Raw genomic sequence first — 11,706 nt, 5'->3', positions numbered from 1 at the left:
CAAATACTTACTATATGCTTTGGGCATATATCTCAATTAATTCATCAGCATAACCCTGTGAGAAGTCATTACTATTATTGCCATTTTAAATTTGAGAGAACTGAGGTTTTGCAAGGTTAATCAATTTTACAAAAGTTATTCAACCAGTAAATTATATAACTAAAATATCATTTATTAGCTCCTGAAGTCAATGCTTGCCATTAATGCACCAAACTACACTCCAAAGTTAGATAGAAAAGAAAAAAATCTTGAAATAGGATGCTCCTATGTTGATAAAAGATTTTATTTTCATATTTATAATTCCTTGTTAAATTTTTTTTTCTAAAACTCTAAAGCTATGTGAGATGACAGCAGTGAAATGAATTTAAGCCTTCTGGCCGATGGGCACTTTTAAGGAACAAAGCATTGATCTGTGAGCTAGCCTGTATTTACATAGTCTATGTAGGCAACATACAATTGAAAGTTGAGCTTTTGTCAATAGAAAGAGGGTCTTCTCTCAGATTCTAATTCAGAACTTGGGTATGGGCCAGACTGGGTCATACACACCACAGGGTGTCATATGTCATATGGACAATTTGAGGGGTGTCGGAAAGTACCTCCACTTCCACCAGCTCTAGCCTTGTGCAGATGTGACATCGTTATGTACCTACCAGGCAAACGACCACTGAGATTCATTTCAAACCTTTTGGATAAACCAACTAGTTCAAATCCTGGCTCCACGATTCACCAGCAGTGTGACTTTGAACAGGTTACTCTATACCTTAGCTTCATAATTTGTAAAATGAGAATGATAATAGTGTCTCTCTTATAAGGATTGTGTGAGAATTGAGTAAGACATGTAAATCACTTAGAAAAGTGGCAGAGCATAGTAAGCATTCTTTAACAGCTAGATATGATTGTTGTTGGTACCTATCAGTTTATCTTTATTCCTCTAGAATGTTCTCTGCTAAGTAAAGTTTCTCTTAATACACATAAATGACATGTACATTCAGTACTGCAAAAGATCAGAAAAATCTAAATTTTGTCATTTAATACCATAATTTATGGTTTTTGACATGGAATTTAACCAGCTATAACAAAGAATTAAGAAACTTTGTATGACATATGAAAATACCTAAATGTATGTGTTGAGGTAAACAAAGTATGCAGAACTGTGTTATATTATGCTAAGAGTGATAGAAGGAAAAAGAAGAGGATAATGTAACTTAATATTGGTACCTAATGTACCTAATGTTAATATTTGCTTATATATGCATAAAAGATCTCTGGTAAGTAGTAAACTAAAAATTCAAAAGTGGTTTCTAGTTGGAGAGTGGGTTCTGAACAGATGGAGGATGGGGTGGGAGGGTGACTTTCATTCTGATTTTTTGTTTCTTAAATATTTTAAACCAATTTTCTCCCTTGATTAACCAATTCTATTTTATTAAAGTTAATTTTTATCATCATTATTATTATTTCTTTATCATCAGTAGTTTATGCATGTAAGAAGGGTCCCTAGAAAATTTTAACTAGAGAAATCTGAAAGAAAGAAACCTAGAGAAAAAGATATTAAGAAGCAGTTGCCAAAGAGCATGCTTGAAAGTTGTTTGAAGAGTTGGTTGGCCCACTGAAATTTTGGGTAACAGTTCATCTTCCTGTGGTTCACCCTCTCTGTAAGTCATCTAAGTAATATGTTTGATGATTTAGAATGCCCATAACCCTAGATTTCTGTAAATGAGATTTTTTTTCTCAATTCCAGATTTCACGGTTGATTATGTGAGTGGCAGAGATCAGTGTTTCTAGGCCTCTAGCTACTTGGTTTAGGCCTTTCAAATCTTCTGGCAGGATCAGTTGAAATATGAGATGTGCAAATCCTCCTGACGGGCCAGCTGGTCTTCTGCTGCTGCTTATGGGACTCAGAGTCCAAGAAAATTAATAGATGAGAGTCAGAAAAACTTTGAAGACTGACAATGCAACACAATGTCTCGTAAGACTCACAGCTTTATTTCTGCTAGGAAAAAAAAGGAGGAAAAACTTTTTTTTTTTTTTTTTTTACAAAATGTTTAAATAATTGCTTTGCATTATCGGAGAAGGTCCCCCAGAAGAATAAGGCCACCCTGGGTTGAAGAGTGGATTCTCTCCAGTTATACCGCATTCCCAGATTTCATTCAATTATAAATTGTTGCTGAACAATTCCATGCTGGTTCATGGGTACCATACTCCCCACAAGTATAAACAACAGATTCCCCCAAAATAACTGGCTCGTCTTAGAGTGAAGGAAAAATATCTAAAAATATTAACTTGCATAGCCGTTCAAGTTATTGCTGTTTTTTATAAAATCATTACAAGTAACTCTGCACTTTCTCCTTTGCCCTCACCCCACAACTCAGGAATTCCAAGCCAAATGATGAGCTACTTTTCAAATGAAGTCTTAGGGAGGGTTTGCAAGCACATGTGGAGAACCCAAGGAATTTGCATGAAAGGAAGGGAGAAATAAATTAAATAAATAACATCTAATAAATAACTCAGACAACACTCATTATCTACACACTTAAATGCCGGAAAATGGTAGCTTCAAAGAGAGATCGCCCCGGTAGACTCTCTTCACAAATGTAAGTGCCAGTGTATACTCAGAAAGCACACACGATGGCTTCATAAATCATTTCGCTTGTCTGTTCCCTCTCTAGGACAAGTCGTGGTGAGGAGAACCACTTTGATGCCTGAGGGGGTTTAAGATCTCTCTGCAAGGATAATTTCAAGTGGATTTATAAACCAAGGGTGCAAAATACAACAGGGTAGTGCTGCAAGCAATATGGAAAGAAAATGACTTAGACTATAAGGAGACAATAAATAGGAGGGTAAAAAAAAAAGTCAAGATACACAGATAGTTTGGCAGGTTTTAGGGGATAGCTGAGCTGTCGAAAATGACATACTAATCTGCCTTATCAATTTTATTCATTGGCCCTATTTGTGTACCCTTCCTGCTTCCTAAACTTATCCTCTCTGGCAGGAGCAGGATATGATCCACTATCATGTAAACCATTTAGGCTTTTGGTTTGTTTTAAATAATTGTCCTGGCAGGTTGAACAGGACAGGGAAATTTCTCGGGTCATATTTCCCTGGAAAAAAACAAACTTGACAAAATGATTGCTGATATAAACGAGAGAGGAGTTACATGGAGAAAAATAAACATCCTGCAAATCAGGATAAACCTGGGATGAAGACATAACTTGGTAAAAGCATTCACTGACCTTGGACTGGATTTCTGCATCCCTAAGTCTGGTCACTTGAAATGTTATCTGCAGTTTGTAATAACGTATTTCAGAAGTGAGGGAGAGGTAACAGTCAGCAGGGAAGGAGATAAGTGTTGGATATATGTAGGAAACATTCAAGTTTGGTCCATAAATTGATTGGCGCTTGTGCTTCTAGAAAATATGATACTAGTGTCACAAAGGGCAGTGGTTTTAACCATGTTTTCTTTAACCAAATGAAATTCATCTTGCCAAAGAAAATCCAGCAGTTTTCCTATCAGGGGTGTGAGCTAAAGGGAGTCCCCAAACTATAGTTAGTTAGTATCCAACAGCCATTGTATTGCTCTCGAATGTGACCTGGTGGCTTGCTGATTCCAATAGCAGCACCTTGGCTTCTTCAGAATTTCCAGGGCCCTCTGGTTATAGAGGCCAAGAAATGGTTCAGATGACTTCTCTAAGTCCCCTTGGTCATAGGAGTCTGAGGTTTCAGTGACTTGCTTGCCCCACCTCAAGTACTGAGCAAAGTGCTTTTTGAAATGTTATTGAGAATCAAGTTGGTACAAGATCTCTATTAAGGTTCTCAAATTACTAAGGAAGATGAGTTCAGCTTTCAGCCCAACAAGAAATAGAGCCAATCTCTTAAAAAACATTATTCACAGTGACAGCCACATTAGAATTTTAGCCTCTGGAAGCTATTTTTAGGTTGATGCAAAGAAGTCCCATCACTAAGTCCCCAAGGGACACGCACCTTATCTCCTTTGGCAACTCCATTTGATCATTCCACACGCAGTGTCCATGTCATGTTATTCCTCCATCTTTCCAGCTTCACTAAGTTTATAGGAATAATCACCAAAGTCATAGAATTTCAGAACTGTGAAGGACTTTGGAAATTATCTAAACGTAGAACTGTTGCCTGATTTTACCAGTAAGGAAACAGAGGCCAGAAATGAAAAAAATTGGCATAGATCATTCAGTGAGTTTTTGGCACCACTATACTAGGATCCAGGGCTTCTGCTCTATTTTCACTGATTATAAACATTCAAATAACTTTACTTGAGGACCCTAAATAAAGGAATCAATGCAATTTGAGAAGGCGATGAGAAAAGAGGGCGCCAGATGTTGGAGGGCCTAAACAGACTAGGACTGTGGTGTTTCATGTATATCTGTAGGGTTCCATTAAGGTCGCTGAATCTTCAGCTCAACCACTTGAGTTATGGGCAGTGTGTCCACATCATGCTTTGAAATGTTGGCCTTACTGCCCTAATCAGTGAAGATTGTATTGAGTTGGGCTCCAATGCCATGGTGGGGGTAGGAATCATAGGACATATCTATGGGAACATCATAGCGGGGGGCACCAGCCTGAAAGGGGGTTGAATGCACATGCCCTGAGCTTAGACTTGCAGAAGGGTAATGTGGCATGAAGCTGTAGGATTTATCCAGGTCAGGGGAGCCATCTTGCTTCAAGGAGAAGTTCCCACTGATGCTCAGGGGTGGAGTAAGTGGGCCTTCATAAGGTGGTGTACTGCAGTCAGGTGGGTGGCTTCCAAAGGATGATTCTCCCAAACTCTTGAACACAGGGGGTTTGAGATTAATAAGATGTGTTTCCATGTGGCCATAAGGAGGGCTGGGGAGCCCAGGGGACTGATAGTTGAAGTTGTGGACAGAGATGGCAGAGTCACAAATAGGAGATTTCTCCTCATGCTTCTCCAGGAGGACAGACTGAGAGCCCAGCTGGAGGCACCCAGCCACCAGGTTGCTTGTGGGCTGAGAGAGCCCTTTGCAGAGCATCTCCACGAAGCCCTTTCCTTCAGGTGTTTGTCCAGTTTCCAGGACCTCAGACAAAGCCCAAATATAGTTCCTGGCCAGTCTAAGAGTCTCTATCTTGGAGAGCTTTTGGGTCTTAGAGTAGCACGGCATGACCCTCCTCAGGTTGTCCAGGGCATCGTTCAGGCCGTGCATCCGGGTCCGTTCTCTAGCGTTAGCCTTGACTCTTCGAGCCCTGAATCTCTCAAGGCGTGCTTTCGTCATTTTCTTTTTCTTGGGACCTCTTCTCTTGGGCTTCTCCCCATCCTCTTCCTCCTCTTCTTCCTCCTCAATACTGTCATGCTCTTCAGCCAAGCTGCCAAGCAGCCCATAAGCAGCTGGTCTTCTCTCCTCCTCCTTCATCTCATTCTGAGACCCCAGACCCTTGTCCATCCAGGATGCTGTGTTGACCAACTCTGTCATCTCCTTGGGTTTCACATAAGTTTTTGCCATTTCCAAACCCTGGAAAAGGAAGCAGCAATGGTTAGTGCCTGTTAATTTCTGATTTGATTTAAAACTAAACTTTCTTTTTATATCTTTGATATAAAGCACAGAATTTGCATTGGAATTCAATGTATAAGTGTCTAGTCTTAGTCCTCCATTCTAAGTAACTAATCTAAGACTCAAATAAATGCCCAGGTCACTCATTTATCTATGGCATATTATAAGAAAATCAGCTATAGAGAAAGGAAATTGACTTGATTATTCATTGTAGAGCCAGTACCTAACTCTTTTTATTCTCAGGTTCTTTATCTCATGGATATTTTATGCAAAAATAACTGATATACCATTCAAAACATATTTTTCTTTCTTCCTAGAATTCAGATCATAAAGGGAAATAAAATGAGCATATAAATTATTGTCCAAATAGAAAAACTAATGAAAGGGAAAGAATATGCTAATGTAGCTATAATTAGATGATATGTAAATAATAATTGTAATTATTGAAAAAATTTTTAAAGCATACCAAACAATAAAATAATTAAACTGTTGTATATTTACACCACACACACAAAAGAAAAACTCTAGTGAGATCATTCAGACTACTTTGTATGTCTTCTACAAAGGATGACTCAGTCTCTATTAGGACGTATCACATACATCTAACCTCTACATCCCATGTTTCCCACTGACTCTGCCAACTGTTGGCTTCAGGCATCTCTTAGGAAAGAGCTGTGCCACAACGGGCTGGTACACCACCTGATCGTGAAATATTTCTCTCTCCATCACCAGGAGAGCATTTTGTTTTTTCAATAAGCACCTCGTGCTCTGTCTAGTATTAGTGGTGTTAGAGGTGTTCGTGATGTGGTGTCTAGAAAGAATCAGGAAAAGAGAGAGAAGTTGCCGCTGATCATCTTTCAAATTCACCCACGTGTTAAAAGGGAGAACTCTTTTCATTGAACATGCATCTCACACCCACCATCAGACAAGTATATGGCAGCAGCTAGAATTACGAGCCAGAGGTCTACCCAACCTACTTAAGACTCTTTCCATGCAACTACTATCATAGTACTTCACTGAAAATGAAAAGTCTGGAATAGGTTTTGAACTTAACAGAACACAGTGACTGCAAACATAGCAAGGACTGCTTTAGACAAACGCACAAATAGTCTGACTGCTTTCATTCACTTGCCTAAAGATACTGTTTAATCAGAATTTTTCTACCAAAAAATTTGCAGTTTTGGCTTATTTGAAAACCAGAAGAGACTGGTTGTTTAGTCAACATTTTGCATTTAATTCTGGAAGAGTCTGAATTGTTTTGAGATTTGTTGAGAGATTTGTAGGTATATAATTTACCAAATAAAAGTATCTGATAAACTCCATCGGGGGCATCCAGGTTCACCAGCTACTCTCTGAAATGTTAAACCCCCATCACCTTTGTATATCAGAAAGGGGTGAGCATGATAAATGTTTTTTGATCCATGAGGCTTGAGCCACAAATCAATGAATGCAGGAATTAGTACATAGCTTTTGAAAATATAAATATAGGATTTTATTTGTTTCTGGTAATCTGAGCTTGTTTTCCTTGTAACCTCATTTACCTCCTATAAATAATTAATGTTACTGCTTTGCAAAAACAGCCTAGGTTTCATGTTAATCAGCACGGAAATCATGTCAGCTTGACTTACTCACTTAATAAGGCTTCCTGGGTAAGCAGCTTTATTGAAAACACACGTTGGAACCTATTGGTCAACTGGCTGCCCAGGCCAAGTCAGAAAATCCCACTTTTAATATGGATGATGGGGCTTGTGTGCTGAGCTGCACTTCTAACTCAGGCAGATATCCAGAGGGAGGGTGAAGGACCTAATTAACTTTCTGTTAACGTAACACTGACCTTTCAGAGGCAGGTGCACTCCAAGGCCAAAGACGATGGAGTGGGCTTGGGAAACCTAACGTTCCACATGCAATTATAATAACATTTGTGCAGCCTTATAGCAAAACTTTGGGAAGATGGGAGTGTTATGCTCATTTCATTGTCAAGGTCAGCGCAGGTCAGGTAGATTAAGTTATGGAAATGCAAAGACATAGAGCTGATAGAGCAGGACACACAACCAGTTTTTCTGAATTCAAATCCTAGGTTTTACATTCTTTCTCCTTTCTCCTCTCATCACAGCCATAGGAAAAAAGAAAGGCACTTTGACACTGGGAGCTGGGGCTCAGTGGTGCTAAGTCACCAGGAAGTGATCATTATCCAAAGGGAGGCTAGCGTACGTTTTCTCTGCAGTGCTTTTTAACTCATATTCCAAGATTCTTCCCTCTTCCAAATTTTTTTCTTGCTACTTTCACCCATTTATTCCTCTCTCTCTTTTTTTTTTTTTTACTCTGTTTCCTTCTCCCTGTCCTATTCCTTCTCTTTCTCTCATCTCTTCATCATCATCGCTATCGCTGGGTCATACTTCCACTCATGGAGAGGAAAGAAGAGTCTCCTGAATTGCCCCTGAAACCGGACACCAGCCTGGCCTCTGTATTTCAGCTTTTTTATCATCTTTACCTCCGCACCTCTGGACACTAGCCAAGCTCTGTCAATCCTCACACCCATCACAAAGGGGGATTATAACAGAGTAGACTACCCTTTGCCTTTAATGTAATTTGATGGTTTCTGTAAGAGTCAAAGAGCTGCTTTCAAATCAGCAGGTATAAAGGAAAAGAACCAAATGACTTTGGCAAAAAATAATAAAAAGGGCAACCAGTTTTCATCTTTGTTCTGTTACTAGCTATGGAAAGGATGTAGATGGCTCCAGGTGAACGTTCTCTTTTCCCGTAGGTGCTGGTCCATTAGCTCTGTGAGAATCCCATGAATATGTAATAGTGGTTTCAAAAGCATGGAAGCTGGAATAACACACACTCTCGTCCCAGCTGTTTGCATTCCTGCTTGTTAATCTCAAACACATTACATAAGCTTTCAGATCTTTCATTTCCTCTTTGATAAAATAGAAATAAGATATATTTTACATGGTTTTTGCAAGACAAAAATATGAGAAAGGATTTTTGTAAACTTTAAATGCTATAAAACATTATCCATATATTTATTTGTCTCGTGTTTATTCTTGGGTTTTCTTATCTAATCCATTCTCATGTTTGCTTACTCAAAAATAAAAATTATTTCTCATGAGTGAATAGTAAAAGGAGATTGTATTAATTACTGTGCCTCTTATTACCTGGACAGAACCTCCTCTGACTGGCTCAGAAGAGCATCTGATGATTGCCTAATAACCTTCTCTTTTCTCAGGTGTGGCTAGACAGCACAGAGCCTGGAGTAAGATTACCTAAGTTCAAATTTCAGCTTAATTACTTACTAGCTATGTGACCTTAGGCAATAATCTTTCTGTGCCTCAGTCTCCTCCTCTTTAAAATGGGAATAATAATGGTCTTACCTCATTGGGTTATTGTGACTATAAGATAAACTACTATATTTGAAGACTTTGAATAGTACCAGACATCATAAATGCCATGTAGGTGTTAGGTATTATTGTTCCTAAAGTTCACCATGATTTTTTCTGGCCACATGAACAAAACACGTATAATTACAATCTATCCTTAATGTTGATTTTATGCCAGCAAAAGCCAATGGCTCTATTTCAATATCCATTTCAAAAAATTCTCTGATAAACCCACTCCCCCCAAACTCCTAGTGAAATTAAATACCAAAGCTCCCATTCTGTTACAAAGGCTGGGGAAGCAGAGCTCTATCTGCTGCCTCTACTGCACTGACTAAAACCCTTCCGCCACGTTCTAGAAGGAAGTTAGCCTCTTTCATTTGGTTTCATAATTGGGAGACAGTGGTTGGCCAGGCTCTTCCTCAGTCGCATGAATTTTCAGGTTCATGGAGTCTCTGGTGGAATGAAGACGACCCTCAGCACTTGAACATTTTTCATTTTGTCGCTCATTAAGCAATATTGGGGATAAGACTTTCCTACCAGAATCAAGTGCCAGAGGTCTGAAGTGGTGTCTCTCAAATAGAAAAAAAAGCCAGAACTCCTCAAAGATAAAGAAAAGAACTTTCCTTTGACTTTTCCCACCTAAATACCTTCAATGCATCAAAAGGTTAGTGGGGGAAAAAAGACAAACATCCAGTTTTCGACTTGAGAGTTGAAAATGTGTGTGGTGCAGTTCTGAGCTTTGATCAAGGAAACCAGCCTGAGTCTCTCCAGAACAGGTACCTAATTCTGCCATGGCCCGTAGCCTGTTAATGAACCAGCTCAGAGGTGTATTGAAAGAAGCATGAAACTGAAACCCTGTTCCATCACTCACTTATTAAATGAACAAAAAATAATTATTTTAATTCTTTTACCCTTGGGGCAAAATGGAAATAATATTTTTATCTTTCATATCTTATTTAAAAGTGTTTATGAAAAACAAGGAGACAGTGCAACACAAGAACTTTGTAGAGTTATTATGCAAGGGTAAGGGTTGCGGATTGTTTGATAGATGCTTTATGACAAAGTCTATAGCACTATTTCACAAAGTATCATGTTGAGATTTCCACAATCCCTAGAAAAGAAATTAGCTCTCAAAATATACATGAAGCAGACTCCAGTATGACAAAAATCAATAAATACTGGCTCTGAAGGCGCAGTACAACCCCCCCTGCACCCCCCCAAGCACATTCTGATCTTATAAAGTTCATTTTATTCTTTGACCTTGGAACCTGGATTTCCTTATGCATCTATACAATATAACAGAATGTTTCCCTTTCTTTAGGATCCTTTTGTGAAATTTCAAGATTAGCGAATTCTCTCAAATTTGAAATTCCCTTCCCCTTTTTTTTTCATTTTTAATCTGTTTTAGAAAAAAAATGCTTGTGTAGGCAAGGATTATGACTACCCATACTTTCATCACTGGGGCTGAGGTCACTGGGCATTACTATGGTGTGGAGCTGTCCTGGAATTCGTCCTATACTTTTCCTAATTTTTGAGTTGCAGAGAAGTTTCCACTGGTGAATAAGTGAGTCCGGAGCACTTGTGTGTGTGTTTGTGGTGATAGACAGTGTCTTTTCTTGTGAAAACTGATTGTACTAACTTCACCTCCTGAGCCTATGGCTAAATCCTATATACAACAGGAAGAGGACTATTCAGCCCAGTTTCTAGGGACCCTAAGGACCAGACAGACCAAACGAACATCTTGCTTGGAGTTGCGGAGTCTGTGCACTAAAGACAGAATGCAGACCCAGGTGCTTACAAGTTGTGCTACCTGGAAGCAGCCAGGGGCCGTTCTGTGCTCGTCCTGTTCAACCTTATATACTCTGCTGCTTCCCTCTTGATCACACACACACACACACCCCTTATCCAGCATAGACATATCATCCTTCAATTTTCATAGCCTCAGATCCTAACGGTTAACTCTGTAAACTGAAGTTACTCAGTCCTTCAGTTTTCCCTCCTTTTTCTTCAGCATTTCATCTCTGGTCCCTCTGTCCAAAAAAATGAGGCATGGGGGAGGGTATAGCTCAGTGGTAGAGTGCATGCCTAGAATGCACAAGGTCCTAGGTTTAATCCCCAGCACCTCCATTAAAAAGATTAAGAATTTTTAAAAAAAAAAAACCTAATCACCTCCCCCACCGCAAAAAAAAAAAAAAGGTAGAATGTCTTTTTTTAAAAATGAGGCAGGCATTTTACATTTTTCAGTATTTTTCTGAATACGTTTTGTGGGGTGGGTGAGTGATGAGAGGCAGAAGAGGCAAAAATAGACGTGGACAATCTTTCTCTTCTGATTTCCCATCTGAAAAAGCTGAGGAAAAGGAAATGTTCCCTCATCCTATGCCAACTATCTCAGGATTTTGAGCAGACCAAATGAGGGCAATGGTAAGAATATATCCCCATGGTTTTTCAACACCTTCTCTCATTCCCTATTCTATTTTCATTTCCCTCCCCGCCACACAACACCCTTCACGCCTCGTGTAGCCTAAAATGCTGTGAGCAGAGTGGTGGACTGGCTCAATTCTTCCAACATATTTGCTGAGCCACCTTGGGAAAGCAGTTAAACTTTTTGGCTATTTTCTTCTGCATTAATAAAGTGGGAGAATGGGTTTGACGGGAATAGGGGTATATATAATTTGTAATCTCTATTTTATAAAAATGATCGAGAGTATCTCAGCTTTACTTTGGGTGATGGGTGCATTGGGAATTAGTGAAATTATTAAAATTTTAATATCTGCCCCTAAGTGTTCTGACTC

At 39.2% G+C, this 11,706-nt stretch overlaps 1 protein-coding gene across 1 annotated transcript; it reads right to left on the bottom strand.

Moving 5' to 3' along the window:
• Nucleotides 1-4,406: 4,406 nt before the first annotated feature.
• On the bottom strand, nt 4,407-5,486 carry NEUROD4 (neuronal differentiation 4). The gene has a single exon (XM_032493842.1). The coding sequence runs from the start codon at nt 5,484-5,486 to the stop codon at nt 4,491-4,493; it is 996 nt and encodes a 331-aa protein (XP_032349733.1). The 3' UTR covers nt 4,407-4,490.
• Nucleotides 5,487-11,706: the final 6,220 nt, after the last annotated feature.

The sequence above is a fragment of the Camelus ferus genome, chromosome 12 (genome assembly GCF_009834535.1).
Source record: "Camelus ferus isolate YT-003-E chromosome 12, BCGSAC_Cfer_1.0, whole genome shotgun sequence".
NCBI lineage: Eukaryota > Metazoa > Chordata > Mammalia > Artiodactyla > Camelidae > Camelus > Camelus ferus.
This window is presented reverse-complemented; position numbering and strand designations above follow the sequence as displayed.

Bases quoted from the DNA above. Each gene is read 5' to 3' on its own strand.
- NEUROD4 (XM_032493842.1), bottom strand. From the start codon at position 5,486: ATGGCAAAAACTTATGTGAAACCCAAGGAGATGACAGAGTTGGTCAAC.